Raw genomic sequence first — 19,461 nt, 5'->3', positions numbered from 1 at the left:
AAGAGCTTTGCATGGTGTTGAGTAGATTTGTTATTTTAGGATGATAATCACGTGTGGAGTCAAGAAGGCTTTGGCTGTATTGCGTACATCAGTAACCATGGAGTTAGGGATTGGTGCGGTGTGTATGTAGCTTTGATAGATGATGGAGGGAGGTGAGCTGTCGTACTTCTGCTTGCTTTCATTATCAGAGACAAAGTAACTCAACTGAATTTCCCATTCCAACCATTAGAAACCAGGAGAACTTTCTATGTTTTGTGAATATCTTGGTGACAGAGGGTAGGTGACAAAGTGTTTAGCTTTTAGTACAAGCTTTTACTTTCTCAAGTTACTATTTTAAAGTATGATGCTGTTTTTGTATTACAAGATGATTTTATTTTCATAGTGATGCGGTAGGGGAGGAATTTGTACCTGATTTTCTAATTTGAAAAATTGTTTTGAACTTCTGCATCACTTGTGGTTTCATTCTATAGATTGGGCTTAAATACAAGTTTAAAGTTACCACAGTGCTGTGAAACTAGACTATTGTCTTTCAGATAACAAAAGAGATTGTCATTCTTTTTGATTACCTTGGGCAGAAGCCCAGGAAATTTAAGCACTTAACCCATCCTGTTGGTTTCCAGGTGTTTTTAGGGCTCTTTTTCCCTCTTTTTTGGGGCCTCTCTCTTGGTCTGGGATTAATGGATTGTATTTACCTTTATTTGTGCTGAAGAACCATAGCTTGCTTCAGGTAATTGACTCTTCAAAATGAGATTTTGTTTATTCTGAATTTTTCGTAATGATGGATTTAAAAGTTTGGTATTTTTAGATATTCTAAGAAATTGTTTAAAATAGAATAACTCTTGATCTGATTACTAACATTATACAAAAGTTCCCCATTTCTTTATTATAGCCTAAGTAGTGGTATCCATGAGCTTTTAAAAAAATCATCAGATTGGCTTTGGGAGGATGGCAGCTTCGCTCCCGTGCCTTATCCTCCGATGAACACGGTTGCCTTCCCTGGACCAGCAAGTGGGCTCATGAAACCACAGACATCTGCACTTCATTTATGTGCTGTTATGTGATAAAGCAGCTTGCTTTTTTCTTTTATGGTTCTTTTTAATTTATTGTTATTAAAATATAGTCTTAAAAAATATGATCCTGAGAGTATTCAGTATATAGCAGTAAGAAAAGTTCATAAAGTTTTCGTTCTTTAAAGATTTTATTTATTTGAGAGAGAGAGTGTGGCAGAGGGAGAGGGGAAGCAGGCTGCCTGCTGAGCAGGAAACCGGACTTGGGGCTCCATCCCAGGACCCTGGGATCATGACCTAAGCTGAAGGCAGACGCTTAACTGACTGAGCCACCCAGGTGCCCCGAAAAGTTCATAAAGTTTTAACAGCTTTTTTATTCTGCAACTTTATACGCTGAAAATAAAGCGATTTCTTGAGGCTCTTTGAATTGGGATATTTAGCCGTTTCTTTTGTATTATTGAGAAAAAGGATGTCTTATCATTTGAGAGTTATTAATTCTATGTATTTTTTTTTTTTTATCCTAAAAGAATTGTTCAAGAGACAACTTTTGATTTAGGAGGAGATGTTCATAGTGGAACAGCGTTACCAACAAGCAAGGTAGGTAATTTACATGACCTGATAGGACTATGTGTGGCATCATAGGACACCATGGATGAGTTATTGGTAATATACTTGTAGAACTGTTGCGAAGACAGACTTCACAGTGGTCTCTAACTGAGGGTTGTCCTAATCTCTTGTGCTGCCTCTTAGTGATACATAACAGGCCTAAGGCCGGGGAACTGTGCTTTCTCCTCCAAGCAGTGCATCCTAGGCTCATCCTCTGTCTAAGTAGCTCTTCTTGGCCAGGTGACCTCTGAAGAAAACAGACTTCCCTCTCATCCACCTGCCAGCTTACCTTCTCAGGCACTTTGCTTCCACAGTTACCCCTTATCTTGCATGATCAAGGAATTTGTGTCCTCATTTTGGTTATCTATCGCTCAGTAACAAACCACCCCAAAACTTAGTGGACTAAAATAAAACAGCACCCATTTTATTTACTGACAGTTGTGCAGTGTGGTTTGGACTCACTGGGGCTGTTTATTTGCTGGTCTTGTTGGTGGTGACCCGTGTTGCTGCATTCAGCTTCTGATGGGTTGGTTGGTGGCCTGGCGGGGCCTCCCCTCTCCCTGTCATCTCAGGTTCTCTCCCTGGGACCTCTTGCCCATCTCTCCCCGAGGGCAGCCAGATGTTTTGATGCCTCACAGAATCATGGAACTGACAGGCCTTCTTAAGCTTGGGCCAGAGCTGGTGCCCAGCTTTGATTCCCTCACCTTCCATTGGTTAAAGCCAGACACAGGCTTAGCGCAGATTCAGGGAAGGAGCTGCTCCGGGTACGGCAGGCTCTAGCACCTCCTGTTCTTAGACACGCGTCCTGGGCCCTCCAGCTGTTGGCCCAGTTTCCTGCTTCTGGAGGAGGAGGTAGTCTCTGCTCCGCTTCCTGTTGCTCCCTCTTCTTGCCTTGGCTCCCGTTTGGCTCCTGCCCCTTCATAGGGACTGTGTCTGTCCTGTGCTCTGCTGACATCCCGATTGCCCAGTCCAGTGCTCGTTTCCCTCCGTCGGCCTGAAGATAGGTTAGCACCATTTACTTGGGGCACTTTCTTATTTCAGCCTCAGGGTGTCGCCCTCCCGATTTCTCCCACCTCGGTGCTCAGTCCTCCTGGGTCTCATCTGTTGGTGGCACCTCCTCCACGTCTTCCTCCACTTGACTTCTCACGTTGGTTTTAGACCTAGGGCTCCGTCTCTCCTGTGTATATGTGTTCCCGAGGTGATCTTACGCAGTCGGGGAGCTAAAATACATCTAAATATTGATGACTCTTGACTGTGTCTTTGGCCCTGACCTCTGCAGACCCCAGAGGCTTGATTGATACAGCTGTGGTGATGTCTAAGACATATTTCAGGTTTAACGTAGCTAAAACAGAACTGATTTTCTTTCTCAAACATCTTTCTTTCGCTGATCCTTCCCCGTCTCAGTAAATGATATCCTCACCCATAGCGTTGTCCCCACAGAAGTCCATCACTGCTTATCCTGGGTTCCTTCCCTTCCCTCAGCCTCTGCATTCACTTGTTGGCAAGTTTTGTTTGCTCTTCGTCTGAAATAGTCCACAAGTGCCTGTCTTTCTCTGTTGCCGCCGTGAGTGGTCGGGCAGAGGCTCCAGGTGTCACGTGGCAGGGAATCTGCATGGCTTCTGAGTTAGCAGCCTTTCCTCTGCTGACCTGGCTTGCCTCTCTTCTCCCAGTGGCCGGGCTGGTGTTCTGAAAATAGGAATTCGATCCTCTTACTGCCCTGCCTTCACAGCCCCTTCTGACCTGGCCCACCTTTCCTCTCGGCTTAGCCTGTGCCGGCCACACTGACCACACACCTCTTTCCCGTCTGAAGGCTCGGGCATGTTTGCTCTTCCTAGAATGTTCTTCCCACTGGTTTTCATGCAGCTAGCCCCTTCCTAATGAGACCTCAGTTTACACATCACCTCCTTGAAGAAACTTCCTTGAGCATCCAGGCATAATTACACCTCACTTTAAATTCTCTGTGCCAGCCCATTCTGCCATCTCCCGTGCCGACCGTGGACTGTGAGCTCTGTGCAAGCAGGGGCCTCACCTGACGTGTTCATTGCTGTGCTGCTTGTGCTCAGAAAGCGCTCAGGGCCTTGAAGAGCCGCAGTAAAGAGCTGTTGAGTGACTGCGTGAGCAAATACTCTTGGAACCAAATGTAACTGTCTTCATAAAAAGTTGAGTTTCTTAGGGGCGCCTGGGAGGCTCAGTCGATTGGGTGTCAGACTCTAATTTCAGCTCCTGTCATGATCTCGGGGTAATGGGATTGAGCCCCGCGTCGGGCTCCACGCTCAGCAGGGTGTCATCTTGAGGATTCCCTCTCCCTCTGCCCCTCCCCTCCACGCATGAATGCTTGTGCACGCGCTCTCTCTCTCGTGCTCTCTCTCCAAATTAAATAAAAACTTCTGAAAGTGTATAGTTAAAACAGAAAACTTGGTAAATTAAGAAAAAATGTACAAAAATGAAAATCATTCATCCTCAATTTATAGTTGGCTATTGGTAACATTTTGATGGATCCTTCTCTGAGCTCTTTATGTTGCACATGTGTTCATTAATACACTTTGAAATAGGGGCGCCTGGGTGGCTCACTCGTTAAGCGTCTGTCTTCGGCTCAGGTCATGATCCCAGGGTCCTGGGATCGAGCCCCGCATCGGGCTCCCTGCTCTGCCAGGAGCCTGCTTCTCCCTCTCCCACTCCGCCTGCTTGTGTTCCCTCTCTAGCTGTCTCTCTCTCTCTCTGTCAAATAAATAAAATAAAATCTTTAAAAAAAAAAAAAAAAAACACTTTGAAATAATTAAATATCCCCACGCGCACACACACAAACCTTTCCTATGGCCTTTGGCTATGCTTTTGTAATCATTTTATTTGAAAACAGGCTAAAATTATTTTGTAATATGTTAGCTTATAAACATACCATAATTTATCCATTGCCTTCTTACTATTCATTTATAACAGTTTTTTGTAGTCTGTTGCCATCCATTGACCAAGGATTTTATTTCTATATATGTGTTTTATGGAAGTAATCATTGTGTGTGAATATATATGTTTACAGACATGGTTGTCGGGACACCCTGTCCTGGTGAACATTTTAAACAATGTAATCATGGATTAGTTCAATGAACTTTGGTGAATAGACAACAAAATGTTACACAACCATTACAGTTCTGTAACATAAAAATATTGTAAGATGTTTACAACATATGAAAAAGAGTATTTATTACAAAGTAGGTTGGATAACCTCATTTATGGAAAATAAGAAAAACCGTAAAGATAAATACAGCCCAAAGTTACTCTCTGGTTGGTAAGACAAGAATGATTTCTATTATCAAGCTCAATTTCTACAAATAAACAAATACAATGAGAAATTTGACATAAAATTTTTGCTACAGTGAATTTCTTTGTATGATTTTATTGATTGTGTTCTGATTATTTTCTTACTAATACAGGTTGCTTATCTGTTTTGTCTGCCTTGGGTTGGTTAGGGATGTGCCCTGCTTGGAAGAGCTTAAATGTACCGTATTGGGCCGCTCTAAGTGTGCCTTTTCTCTGTTGATGAAGGGCAAGAAATAAACCAGTTTCTGTATTCACTTCTTCATTGGGTGTTGAGCTATGATGAGTAGATTTTAAATCCTTTCTTAACAAGTAAAGCAAAGACCCTGACTTTTCATATTGTACATATTCTCTCAGCTCTCTCCTGAATTAGAACTTTTTGGAGTAGTTCCTGTTTTTACTGTACTGGTTGAGGAACCCTTGTGTATATGTACCACTTCTGCCTGTGTTTTAAAGCCCACATCTAGCTCTTTGAAAAGCAAAGTGGCTGTGTGTTTTATTGTTTTTTTGAAGACCGTGTGTTTTGGGGCGTGCCGCTGTGGACATGGCATCCCCAGCATTGCCGTGCCTTTTTCTTGTCCGTGCTCCTCCTCTGCATCCCTCTCCTGCCTTCCCCTGCCTGGCAGCCTTGCATCAGATCTTCACCTGCAAGAGTAAGTGAAAGCCTGGTTGGTTTGCTTGGTTAAATGCTGTGTCTTCCCCTGGCTTAGAGCACCACGAGGCTGGACAGCGACAGGGTGCTGTCCGCCTCCAGCACGGCGGAGCGCGGGATGGTGAAGCCAATGATCAGAGGAGAACGGCAGCAGGACTACCGCAGGCAAGAAAACAGGTAGGAGGTAGTGCTTTTTTTAATTATGAAAGAAGTGAAAGTATTCCTAGAAAGGGCTTGGGGTAAAGATGATTGAATCTACTGAGGCTTGCCTGACATTTTTAGAATGCTGTTTTCTTTCCACATCACTGCACTGGAGAGGGCTTCATGAGCAGTGGTGCTCCTTACCCCAGTGCCGCCGCGCCGTCTGTCCGGTTGAAGTGGGAGGTGCTCTGAGTTAAAAAGGTTTCTGTTTTAAATGTGCTCTTCTGTAAAATGTGGAGAAAGGAAGTTTCTCTAGGATGTTAATATTTGATAATTTTTATATTTAGATAATTTACTCATCATTTCACCCATCCGTATACAAAATCCTTCCATGTTTAAATACATGAAGCCAAACATGACTTCAGGTGGAGTTTTTAGGATTTAGCGAGTGCCACGTTACTGTGTCTTATGTTCTGCTGAGAAGGGTAGGGGTAAATATCTGTTTCTTCTGCCATTGTTCTTGCCTAGTGTTTTTGAACAGAGAACTTCTGCCTTTTGTTACTTCCTTTTCTTATGATTTTTAAGTACGTGTTACCTTAATTAGAATTCTACTTCCTTGTGACTTCTTAACATTGTTTACATATTGAAAAGTGATGTCGGTGCCGCACACACTGAAGTAACAGGTGACGAGTTCCGAATGCTGATGAGCTTCAGCCGCAGTGTGATGTGGTTCGAGTACTTGTCCAGCAGGTTTCTGAACACAGACAGCAGTCGGGCAGTAGTGCAGGAGTGCCGTATCACGGACTCTCAGTACCAGCGGTGGAACTGGGGTGTCCTTCTTTTCGTGCTATTCAGATTTTTGATGAAGCCATTCTAACTGTTCTCTCTCAGATCTGGTAACTGAGGCAGGTGACTAGCCCAAGGTCATGTATCAATTTGGTGACAGGCAGCTGATGTAGCTCTTTAATTTTCCATCTTCCAGTAGAGGGCGCTGTGTGTTTTAAGTTTTTAATATCATTTATCACAGTAATTCAGTTTGTAGATTGATATGGGAATCTCGGGTTTTTCCCTTGTTTTTATCCTGCACTTTTGGTTATTATTCAAGATTTTTGTTGGCTGTGTGAATTTTTTTAGATGTAATAATAAGTCTACTTTCTGTGTCTGTACTTGTTTTTGGTGGTGTATTCTAGAATAAGATAGTCCAAATGGTAAACTAGCATCGTAAAGAGTGCCTCTATTTATTTATAAGGTGATTGAGAGCAATGTATCATAGTTCTTAGCCCATAAATATTTGAATGAGTGAATAAATCAAATGGGGGACAGGAAAGAGCAATTAGGATAATTCTTTTAGGACATGCAAAATTAATCAGTGTGTGTGTAAACTATATATATATATATAGTTGGTAGGTAAATATAGTAGGTTAGTACAGTGTCAGATAGCCATCTGATGGTTCATTGTCTGTTCGGATTGATTTTATCCTGTGAGTAGAGGTTTTACTACAGGTCTTATGGGAGCTGTAGTATGTACGACTTTGTTGGTACTACAGCGGTGATGGAAACAGGTGATTCTGCTATTTTTGGTCTTTGTTTTTCACATATACAATGTGGGTGTAAGCAGTGCTTCACTTAATTGGTATATTCATAAAAATCTAAGTTGTCTTAATAAGTATGTTTAAAATACTGATGTTAGGGGCGCCTGAGTGGCTCAGTCGTTGAGTGTCTGCCTTCGGCTCAGGTCATGATCCCCGGGGTCCTGGGATCGAGCCCCGCATCGGGCTCCCTGCTCCGCGGGAGGCCTGCTTCTCCCTCTCCCGCTCCCCCTGCTTGTGTTCCTGCTCTCACTCTCTCTCTCTCTCTCTCTCTCTCTCTCTGTCAAATAAATAAATACAATCTTAAAAAAAAAAACTACTGATGTTAGTCAAGGAAAAACATCTTTTTGAATAATGGAGTGCCTTAAGTTCTCACTGACACATTTTTTTTTTTTTTTTGGTGAGAGATTAAATTCCTTATTTTTACCAGATGTGTTAAATTGAGGAAACAATTGGTAAGGTTCATCCAGTTTATTGTATAGATAGTAAATTGAAAGTAACTGCTTATCTGCAATTTTAGATGTCTATAAATACAGGAGTTAAGAGAGACATGTTAACATAATTGGGCATTTAAATTCTATTGTTTATAAGAGCCTTTTTACACCTGAATTGTTGAGTTAAATCTAAATTGTTTAATCATAGACAGGATAAGAAACTGTGAAGCATATAATTTGATGGAAAGACTTTTCTTTTTCCTTCTCACGATTAAAACAGTTTGAGGTAACTTGCTGTGTTTCTCTTTGTTGCTCCTTCAGTGCCAGGGGAGGTGGGGTGGCGGGACGGGAGCTGCTGGGGACCAGTGACTTTGGTCTGTGGCCATCACGGGCTCTTCTCCCTCTCGTCTCCTTTCTTAAAGAAGTTGTCACAGGAGCCCATGTAGTGAATGAGCGGTCACAGCAGTGACTCCAAACCCTGAAATCGGGCAGATTCGTCACCGTTTATCCAGGATTGGTAGACTTCAGTGTTCCTGCTGAAAATGACTGTCATTTAACTCACAAATTCATGAGCACCGATAAGGCTGTTGCCTCGCCCTTCCAGCAGATGTGAAGCTGTGTTTGAATACTGACCTCAGTTTTGTCTGAGCCCATATTTACCTCAGTAGTTCTTTCATCCCGGTGTAAGTCACTGTAGCCCCACTCTTTACTTTCCAGTTAAGTTTGTGGGAAGGCACAACACATGTTTCTTTGCTTTTGCTGTCAATTTTAATTTTCTTAATCTATTCGAAGACAGATTTTGTAAAATTTTTCCTGGTCATCTGTAAAAGCTGAGCTAAATGGTAAAGATTTAAACTCTTTAGGAATCTAATTATTTGCCAGTTTGTTTGGGGTGGGGGGTGACTTACAAATGTTATACATAAAATACAGCTAGTAGCCAACTAGCTTAGAGTAATGATTAAATTGCTTGAAATTCTAATCACATGTCTACATGAAAGAGTAGTTAAACTGAACACCATCCATCGAGAACAGTATACATCTAAGGTAAGGAGATCTCAATTGGATTTGTAATTATTTTACACATTTTAGAAATTCTGTGCTTACTAATGGCTTTCAGATGTTGTTTGACCACAGTACACAACACAGAATCCTGTTGTATATTGTGCCCCAGTGGACACATACCTACATATGTATATATTTATAACTGAAAGAAGAATTTCACGGAACAGTGAACCTTCCACCCTACCAGTGGGGGCAGGGTGATCCACTGTTTGGAGAACTCTTTTATAGAACTAGAAATGTACCTAACCTTTGAGGTACTTTGGCCCAGAATACCTGGAAATACATAAACATTAGTACAGTGCTAATTCTTCGAAGTGTTCCAAATACTAGTTGCTCTTGGTTTATATTTCTCGGCAGTGCCTTGTTTTTGTAGTGTCCGGCTACATGATGAAAGGTGTCTGGAATTGATGTGACTTTAAGAAAAAGTGTGAGTAGGATTACTTCTTCTGAAGGCGGGCTTCCCTGTGAGCATCGAGGAATGGTAATACGGAGTGACTGCAGGGGCCTGCGGGGATGATCTTCTCTGAGCTCTCTCGGAAGCCAGCGGCAGCGTCTGGCTCTTAGGAACTGGTTCGTTATGTGTGAGAGCTCGGTTCCAGGCCCACGGTGGTGTAGTTTTTCTTGTGTCTCGTAGCAGTGGCTTTTCACTGTGACTCGAGCCGTTGCTGTAGCAGGTGCGTGGCAGCCTGGTCGCCCTCCTCCGCACGAAACCTTCATGAATAATAGAGAATCGCGGTCAGATCAGTTCTCAGGATGGAAGCAGATACTTCAGGGAACTGACCTCTGTGAGGAGTACGGATATGATCACTCTCAGGATGCTCGTCTGAATGTTTGAACAGTTTCCATGTGAACAGGAGTCATTGGGCTGTGTATTATTTGTAAGAACCATATGGAGACTGTAAAAACAGTTGCCAAAATATGCATAGATTGTTAGTGATGTTATTAGCCACATGACCTGTTTTTAAGAGATGGCCACTTTCTTCTTTCAGAACTCAGGATGCTCCTGGGCCTGAACTGTTATTGCCTGCAAGCATTGAATTCAGGGAAAGTTGTGAGTAATTTCAGATTCCATTGTTAGTGAATTATTTCTTGTTCCATTTTCCTCCATCTGATTTTCATGGGGTTTTTTTTGTTCTTTTTTTTCTTTTTCTTCTTTTTTGAAATCTTTTCACAGCTGAAGATTCATTTTTATCTGCCATTATAAATTACACTAATAGCTCTACAGTCCATTTTAAGTTGTCACCTACATACGTATTATACATGGCATGTCGGTATGTGTTGTCCTGCCAGTACAGACCGGAGGTCAGCCCCGCCGAGCGCACTCACAAAGTGATTGCGATAGTCAACAGGATGGTGAGCATGATGGAGGGGGTGATCCAGGTAAGCCTCCGCCTGCAGAGCCAGCTCAGTAAGTGTGCCCCTTGTCCTACTCCAGGAAGCCAGTGGCTTTCGTGTTCCCGCCTGGTCACATGTTGGATTTGACCTCCACAGTCTTTTCTGAAATGCAAGTTCCATAAATAGCATGGACAATGGTACAGCTTTAAAAGTTGAAAAGAAATGTAAACTTGTTTTCTGTTTCTTCCTACAAATGTTAGAATACGGGAAGGTAATCTGAATGTGGGAACGTAATGATCACGGTAAAGATCCTTAAAATGGCAGTGGTTGTGAGAACGTATCGAGACTTGTGGGGATTTTTTTAGAATTAAAAACAGTAACATGTTGAGGTGAATTTCACATTAACGTAAAATTAACCATTTTAAAGTGACTCATTCAGTAGCATTTCGTACATTCACAGTGTTGTGCAGCAACCACTTGTGGTTCCGGAACATTCCCATCACTTTAAAGTAAAACCTGTGCCCATGAAGCAGTTTGTCCTCATAACCCCTCCACCAGTCCCTGGCAGCCACCTCCTTAGAATCTTCTCATGGTTACAAAGGCATGCTCTTTTCTAGTGTGAGTGTATGATGTTGGTAGTAATTATGTGGATTTTTGATAGCACTCATTTAGGTGTGATGGACATCACGACATTTCTCAATGATGATGAAATGTTGAAAATCTTTAATAAAACTGTGGAAAGCTTAAGGAACTAAGAGTATTCTTTTTGTAGTATGGTTTGTTTCTCTTTAAGTACTCTTCATCTGTAGTTGGTAAAATTGGCATAGCAGTTTTCCAAACTCACAGATAATTTGAAGATTTAATCTTAAGTCCTTAAAAGTAAATGTAAAGATTTTAAGTTTTTCCAAACCACTTATCAGTGCTGTTATTCGGCCACGAAATATAAAACTCTAGTTACATATTATGAAGCAACATGATTAGATGGTTTGGTTGTTTTCCTCCTGTGAGGGTAGCTTGAGCAAACTAATCTGTTGATTCCTTCAGAATTGTTTTAAAAAGTCCAAATTTTTCAAGAACTGTTTCTTTTATGTTTGAGGGGTTAGCCTATGAATCTAATGAGCTTACAGTTCTTTTACCCAAGTGAGGAAACAGCTAAAAAGGATTGTCATTTTACTTGGATTCCATGTTTTTGTTCCTCTCTTACTAATTTATAAAGAAACAGATTTCCTTTTAGTTCAGAGCCATTGTCTGTCTTCCCTCATGTTTGCGTTTCTAAAGCCTGTTTCAGATTGTGAAACTCCTGTCATCAGACTACTGCCGATAGACTTTTTCTGATTGAATTTGAACTAGTCAGTGAGATCATCATTATCACAACAGGTCTTTTAAAACACATTTAGGGTTAGTATGTGATTGGAGGAATCTTAAAGTTTTAGGAAAGAATCGTAGTAATGAATAAATGCTTAAATTTGTAAAAACCTACTTTCAAAAACCGATTTACTCCGTTTTAGTAGAGTTATGTTTTTTATACATTAAAAAATTTTTAACTTTTATTTTTATTGTTTCTGTTGGTCTTTTCTGTCTCTTTCATCCTATTAAACCAGAGGATAGACACTCATCTTACATATACCTTTAAGTAGTCAGACACACGATATCATTACAAGACGTTAAGAAGTCCTTCATTTATAAATCTTTTAAAGAGATCAGTGTGTTCCTGTGTTAATTGTCACATTCCTTTATATAAATTCTGGGAATTCCCTCCCTTACTGTGCCAGTGTTAAGAACGTAGAACTAATCCTTTATGTCATGTACTTCTAAAGCTGCTTCAGAGCCAGGAATGAATATGTAATTTGGGAATAACATAACTAAATGTCGTACCTTCATGTCGTACCTTCATGTTAGTGTTTTGATTTTTTTAAACTATCATGATTGTTTACAAGTTTCTTTCTCTCGTTCTGCTTGATTTCCCTTCGTCTGTTTTTCTCCAGGAAGTAGACCAGGTTGATCAGGTAGGACGTGCTGCTGGGAACTGGTCCTGGCTATGTCGGCTTAGCTGAGTTTCTCGCGCTGCTTCCATGTCAAACACAATACTCCAGCAACCGGACTGGACGGTTCATAACACTCATTCAGCAACTGAAACATGCAGTACTAAATCCTTTTTTGACTGTGCAACCTTTATCAGCATTTCATAATTTCTGCTTAATGCACTTCAGTGTGGATATGAAATGACAAAAGTTCTGTTTCTCCTCTTTCTTGTTTATCCTTGGTTCCTATTCTTTGGATCTCATCTGAAGTTGCCTGGCCTGCACATGTGGTCGGGAGATGATGTGATAGATCAGTACTTGATACCGGGTTGCTCGGCATCCGAGCCAGTGACTACGCGTATCAGGGTGGCTGTGGGTAACCATGGATAGACGCGTGTGTACTTCACAGATTACCAGATAATGCACAATCTCCAATTGGGTGTTGTAGGGTTTGATACCTCTGTTTTCGGCCCTGATTCCATACATGGTAGCTAACTGGATCCATGTGTCTGTCCATGAATCCTAAGAAGATGTTGCAGTTCCATTGCTGTGAATGTATCCAAATTCCTTTGCAAATATCTGGTATCTGTGCTAAATACCTTGGTGACAATGGGAAGGTACTGGTCTATCTCCAGCAGCTTTTCAAGAGCATTCCTTTTTTTCTTTTTTTTTCATTCTTTTTGTTTGTCTTTGGGTCGCTTATGGAAATGTGTTCTGTCTACAGAAACAGAAGAATATTGCAGGGGCACTTGCCTTCTGGATGGCCAATGCATCTGAGCTGCTCAACTTCATTAAACAGGACCGAGATCTTAGTCGAATCACATTGGATGCCCAAGACGTTTTAGCACACTTGGTTCAAATGGCGTTTAAGTAAGGAGCACGTTTTTGGAGATTGCACTATTCTGTAGAGATTTTTTTTTAAAGGTTTTTATTTACCCTAATTAAAGATGAATAGCGAGAAGCATGAATAACTATGTGCCAAATGTGTTGATTTAAGAAATTGAATTTATTAGCTGTGTTTCAGGAATCCTGAGAGTAAAACTATTGTATTGTAAACGGAAAATATTTCTAAACAGTATAAACTATTTCACTAGTGCATGTCATGTCTGACAATAGTAGTGTGTTCTGCTGACGTTATTAAAATTGCCTACGTTTTTTCAGATACCTGGTTCATTGTCTTCAATCAGAACTGAATAATTATATGCCAGCCTTTCTGGATGACCCTGAAGAGAACAGCCTACAAAGACCAAAAATAGGTTAGGATGCCCTTTTTCTCCTCCCTCCCTGTCTCTCCTCTCTCTCTCTCTCTCTCTCTGGGCTTTCCTTCTTCCCTCCTTCTGTTTAACTTCATTTTAATATTTCACATGCATAAGAAGGAGGTATTTTCAAAATAAATGAGATAACCTATTGGCTTTGGTATTCTTCAGTAAATCGTAACTGCTGTCTGTTCTCTTTCAAGAACAGCTCTGGGTTGGTGTGTCATGGTTTTTCAGAAGGTGTCTTGGGGGGAGCTGCAGTGTGTGTAGTTACCAGCCGTGTGTGGTTTCACACCTCACTGTCATCTCCTTTCTGAAGAGACTGGTGTCTCAAAAGCGACCCGGTAGGCATTCTTACTGTAACTGCCATTTTCTGAATTCACCGTTCGTTCAAAAGACTCTTGCTTTCGTCCCGCGTCTCTGACCAGATGACGTTCTGCACACGCTCACGGGAGCCATGTCTTTGCTGCGACGCTGCCGAGTCAACGCTGCCCTGACCATCCAGCTCTTCTCCCAGCTCTTCCACTTCATCAACATGTGGCTCTTCAACAGATTGGTGACCGATCCCGAGTCGGGACTGTGCTCGCACTACTGGGGGGCGATTATCCGCCAGCAGCTGGGACACGTGGAAGCGTGGGCAGAGAAGCAGGGCTTGGAGCTGGCAGCTGATTGTCACCTCAGCCGGATAGTGCAGGTGGGCTTCCCGAGTCTCACCTCCCCACCGTCCCTGGACTTCGTCATCGGTGGCTCTCATTCTTTCCGGGGTCAGAACTCGGATTCAGCCAGTTCAGTACCGCTCTGGGGTGTTGCATATGCACAGCTAAAGAAACACTGGCGTGTTGGTTTGCCTGGGTCGCTGTGGCGGACTTCCACAAGCTCGATGCATCAGCGACAGACGGTTGTCTCCTAGTCCGGGAGGAAGGAAGTCCAAGGTCACGGTGTGGGCTGGGTGGTTCTCTGCCTTCGTTTTCACAGGTGTTCTCCCTGTGGGCATGTGTGTCTCCACACATCCACTATTTATACGGACACAAGTCATGTTAGACCTGCTGTCCTCGCTCACTTCCGTCAAGACCCTTTCTCCAAGTAAGGTCGCGTTCTGTGGTACACGGGGTTGGGACTTCTGTGTATGAATTTTAGGGGACACGGGTGAGCCCGTAGCAGGTGGTAAGCACTAGAGTAAGTGCCCTTAAAGGGTTCTTTTCTGAAACCAGTAGGTGTATTTTGTGAAGCTCCATACTGAATGGATGGATTCCAGTTTAAAACTGGGTAACACTTTGGTCGTTAGCATACGGAGCCAAGTGACCACAAAGCAAAAACCCGTAGTGGATGCACAGAAGAGAAAGAGAAAGGGGTCTAAGCATAGCACTCGGCAGTTCTCACTTCCCAAAGGACCAGAGCAGGAGACTTGAGAAGGGGACAGAGGAGCACTCAACAGCTGTGTGCTAAGGGCTCGGCCGGTTCTCAGGGAGCCCCTACGTAGCCCACACGGGACACAGGGGTTTTACAGTCAAGGAAATAAGATCTGCAGCCTCAAACTTAGGACAGATTTTTTTTATTATTATTACAGTGTATAATTTTGCATTTTTTCTCAATTTCTTAAACTCTTTTAAAGTAATTGAGTATAGAAAGAGGCTACTATCCTCCTCCTTGGATTGTATCAGCTGGCTATAAACAAGTCATTACAATGAAACTTTATTCAGACCCCAGTAATTGGTAATCGGAATGGTTATGATGTGAATGTTTACAGTTTCTAAAAGAATTTTTAAAAATGATTTGTGGACATAAATGAATCTCATTTATATTTTTACATAAAATATAAATGTCTATACTTTAGTAAAATTAAGAAACTGGCTAAAAACCTTCACTAGACAATGCTTTTTCAGTTCAATTCAATGTTAATAGAAGTGTGTTTCCCTAAAAAACACTCTGCATTTCAAAATCAAATTAGCAAGTTACTACAGTTTTAAATGTTACATAAAGGGGAATGTTTATGAAATACTTTTGAATCATATCTCCTGTTACTTATTCTTTTGAACAGGCAACCACTTTGCTCACAATGGATAAATATGCACCTGATGACATTCCAAATATAAACAGTACCTGCTTTAAGTTAAATTCACTGCAGCTCCAAGCCTTGTTGCAGAATTACCACTGTGCGCCCGATGAGCCTTTTATCCCCACGGTGAGTGGCACACATCACCCACAGAGCATGACACGTGTTTGCACAGGGAAATTTTTGGTTCAAAAAAGTGAGGGAGAGTCGACGTTTATAATTACTTTATTTCTTTAATAAATAAGCTACTTAATCATCTCATAAGATCATTTTTCTTGTTGATATTTGAGTTTGGATTCGGTACAAGAAGTACAAAATACACAAGCATTTTAGGTAGAAAGGGATTTAATTCAGGGAATTAGGTTCTTGGGAAGTCATTGGAAGGACTGGGGGAGAGGAAATTAAGTTGCCCTGGTTCCCAGGCTCTCCCCGGGACCTGAGGCTCAGAGGCCCGAGAGCTCCTGCCACGGCCACAGACACCCATGTGCTGCAGACACAGAGTGCCCCCTCATATCCACCGCTCATCCTCGTGTGCCGCCAACAGCAAGCAGCGCGGCGAGGGGGCCCCCCGACCTGGGCAGGTGCAGCTGACTGGTGGGAATCGAGGTTTGGCATCATGAGCGGCCTAGTCCACAGCATGGGCTACAGCTGCTGTGTGGAGGGCGAGGAAGGCTGCAAGTGCTTGTCGCCGCCCGCGGATAAAGTCCGCTCGAGGCAGGAGTCCTGACGAGGGAAGTGCATGAGGTGCATGGGTTGACCTCTAGTCCTGACTTGGTGCCAACAAGACGTGTACGGAGTAGCCCAGGATAAGAAACCAGCAAACGCCCACCGACAGAACAGCGTGTAGAGGTCTTGTCGCCGCTGAGGCGTGAATTTGCACGGCAGATGACACGCACTGCGCCGTGTGCACAGAAGTCAGGCACGAAGTAAATAGAGCCTCCGTCTGTACGGGTTTCACGAGCAGACAGGTGGGGGCTGTGGCCGGAGAAGCCCGGGAAGCTGACCCAGGGAGGGAGACGATGACGAGGGGCTGCTTCTCCGTCCCTTGAACCGGGGGCAGTTGAGGTGCCGTGTTCACTTCCTCAAGCTTTACAGTGAAGGTGTGGGAACTTTCCGATTAGCTGGGAATAGGTATTTTTGTCCCGATTTTTTACATTTTCCACTGTGAGCTTTTTCTGTCATTAAAAATTCTACAAAAATAGGATTATTAGCACCTGGATGTTAAAAAATTGCAGGGAAAAAAATGACTACTTTTGAAAAGGGAAACCATTTTCTTGTGATTGAATAATTTCTTTTTAAGGCTGCAGATGACTTGAGATTAATTATGACTATCTTGGTTCATATGTTTGAAGTGTGTACTTCGCAGGTGATCCGTTGCTCTGCAAAGTGACATTAACACACTGAGAAATCCGTTCCCGCTCGCAGCCTGCCTGCGTGTGTGGCCACACTGTGCACGAGGAGATCTGAGTGCCAGTCCGTTGGCATGCCGTTCTCACTGTGCGTCTGTGTTCTGACCAGGACCTGATCGAAAACGTGGTGGCTGTGGCTGAAAACACGGCTGATGAGTTGGCGCGCAGTGACGGGAGGGAGGTGCAGCTCGAAGAGGACCCCGATCTGCAGCTGCCTTTTCTTTTGCCAGAAGACGGCTACTCTTGCGATGTTGTCAGGAACATTCCAAATGGTTTACAAGAGTTTTTAGACCCTTTGTGCCAGAGAGGTGAGTCTCACCTACTGGACCTGGCGTCTGAACTATGACCCGAGCCTCGTACGTGTGTGTGTGTGTGTGTGTGTGTGTGTGTGTGTGGCAGTCCACACGTGTGGAGCACACACCGTGTATGTCTGGAGAAAACCGTGTTCCAGGACGTGGAAGTAAGCGTTTCGCAGTGACGGGGGGTCAGCAGTGTCCCGCAGTGTCCCGCCATGAAGTCCCTGGGGGGTGCTGTGACCGTCCCGTGGGCACTGGCTGGGCTCACCAGCTGCCACAGCCACCTTCCTGCCGGGCCCGCGAGGAAGGAGGACCTTTTGTTGCTCCTCCCTCCATTTTTTGTGGGCCCGGGAGCTTGGCTCACCCCTGGAACTGAATTGTCCGTCGTGTTGCTACCAGCAGAGTTGGGGGCAGCATGAGTGCTGCGGTCAGACCCTCCCAGCTCGGACCCCAGCTCTGTCCCCTGTGACTTCCGTCTGTAAGATGGGCACGTGGGCAGCAGGGGCTTAGGATGTGGTGAGGACCGGGCCAGCTGCCCCTGGGGCGCTTAGCCGCGGGGTGCCTGCCGTGTGTGCGTGAGCCAGACTGCAGCTGGTCCTGCTGGGGTAGGGGGAGCCCGCCCCCCCGGACTGCAGGTGCTGAGGAGTGTGAGGGCAGCGAGCCCCCCGGTCTCATCCTACACCCGTTCACATGCTCTTGTTGGACTGTGCTGATACAAACACCACACTTACGGGGTGCCTGGCGGCTCGGTCGGTTAAAGCGGCCAACTCTTGGTTTCGGCTCAGGTCGTGATCTCAGGGTCCTGGGACCGAGCCCCGTGTCAGGCTCCCTGCTCCGCGGGGAGTCTGTTTGACATTCGCTCTCCCCCTGTTCCTTCCCCACCAAATACCACACTTACACCTGAAGCACAAGCTTTTAAATTAGACCACAATTCAGTCCCAGTCTATGTTTTGTAATGTGGAGCTCAGATGAATAGAAAAACAGATTCAAAATTCAGGAGTTTAAACAAAAATAATAGAAAAGTTAAGGTTTTATGTTCATCTACATAAGCGTGGTGAGTGTGATTTTTCATTTCAGTGACTTTCACATGTTACAATAAATAGATTTTTATGTCTTTAAAGGTTTCAATAGTTTAAAATTTCCATTTCCCAAAGCCTTGTTGTAACAGAAGGGTAGTGTGTTAGTTCATCCACTGGCAAATATGGCCGTAGCCAGCCGGGAACGCAGACCCCATCTCCTGTCCACACCATCCTCCGAGCAGCGGAGCTGAGGCACGTGCGTCTTCGAGGAGCCTTGTGTGAAGGAGACGGGGGCCGGGACAGGAAGCCGGGCTCCTGTCTGGGACCAGCAGGGAGGACGGAGGTGCGGGCTGCGGTGACATCCACGAAAGCTTCGGTCAGGCATTGGGAGCCCCCGGGTCAGGGCTGCTGTCGGGGGAACCCTCCGTCCCCGCAGAGGGGGCCTGCGCTGGTCCGTGGCACCGGCGTGTGGCCTCGGTGTGCCGAGCCCAGGGGTATCCGCTGCTGCGCGGGCACCACCACGTGTCACACCTGCAGGGCCATGCCTGTCAGCTGTGTGTCCCCAGCACCCACGCAGCCACGTGTGGGTTACAGCGGCAGTGCTCTGGCAGGCTGCTTCCCGGACCGCTCTCCCTGCCCCCACCCTGCGAGGCCATCGGGTGCTTGGCAGCCCGTCACTGCTGGCTCTCCTGCCCGCAGCCCTGCCCCTTCAGCCCCAGGATCTGAGCGCACAGCCTCCGCTCCCAGCCTTGTCGTTCGTACTAACTGCGACTGCGCGGCCCCGTGGGCCTTTGTGCCCTCCCCCCCCGCGCGTGCCCACTGCTGCACTCACACTCGTGCCAGCTAGCCCTTTGTCTAGAAAACCTTCGCCGCCTCCTGACACTTCAGCCACTTTCCCCACAAGTGATTCTGTGTTCTTTCGGGATGTTTCTGTGACAGCACTTGAAGCACGTGTATCCGTCTGTTTCTGGGGTCTAGCTGCAGTCCCGGGGGGTGGGCTCCCCCTACCCCTCAGCACCTGCAGTCCCGGGGGGTGGGCTCCCCCTACTCCTCAGCACCTGCAGTCCTGGGGGCGGGCTCCCCCTACCCCTCAGCACCTGCAGTCCCGGGGGGTGGGCTCCCCCTACTCCTCAGCACCTGCAGTCCTGGGGGCGGGCTCCCCCTACTCCTCAGCACCTGCAGTCCTGGGGGCGGGCTCCCCCTACTCCTCAGCACCTGCAGTCTCGGGGGGCGGGCTCCCCCTACTCAACACCTGCAGTCCCGGGGGGG

General features: G+C 44.9%; 1 protein-coding gene across 15 annotated transcripts in view; it reads left to right on the top strand.

Moving 5' to 3' along the window:
- AFDN (afadin, adherens junction formation factor) overlaps positions 1 to 19,461 on the top strand; it is a 102,046-nt gene that overhangs the window by 36,925 nt on the left and 45,660 nt on the right. For 10 of the 15 annotated variants that reach the window (XM_032407472.1, XM_032407471.1, XM_032407473.1 and 7 more), the window contains 10 exons: positions 1,535 to 1,604; positions 5,636 to 5,754; positions 9,793 to 9,854; positions 9,978 to 10,183; positions 12,124 to 12,144; positions 12,884 to 13,029; positions 13,321 to 13,415; positions 13,844 to 14,109; positions 15,454 to 15,597; positions 16,987 to 17,185. In XM_032407472.1, coding sequence (XP_032263363.1) covers positions 1,535 to 1,604; positions 5,636 to 5,754; positions 9,793 to 9,854; positions 9,978 to 10,183; positions 12,124 to 12,144; positions 12,884 to 13,029; positions 13,321 to 13,415; positions 13,844 to 14,109; positions 15,454 to 15,597; positions 16,987 to 17,185 — 1,328 coding nt within the window. The remainder of the gene's footprint in view (positions 1 to 1,534; positions 1,605 to 5,635; positions 5,755 to 9,792; positions 9,855 to 9,977; positions 10,184 to 12,123; positions 12,145 to 12,883; positions 13,030 to 13,320; positions 13,416 to 13,843; positions 14,110 to 15,453; positions 15,598 to 16,986; positions 17,186 to 19,461) is intronic. The other 5 variants (XM_032407480.1, XM_032407474.1, XM_032407486.1 and 2 more) reach the window with 1 other exon arrangement.

This window comes from Phoca vitulina, unplaced genomic scaffold (genome assembly GCF_004348235.1).
Source record: "Phoca vitulina isolate PV1807 unplaced genomic scaffold, GSC_HSeal_1.0 scaffold9, whole genome shotgun sequence".
NCBI lineage: Eukaryota > Metazoa > Chordata > Mammalia > Carnivora > Phocidae > Phoca > Phoca vitulina.
The sequence above is the reverse complement of the archived record's forward strand: the minus strand, read 5'-3'. Positions and strand labels throughout refer to the sequence as shown.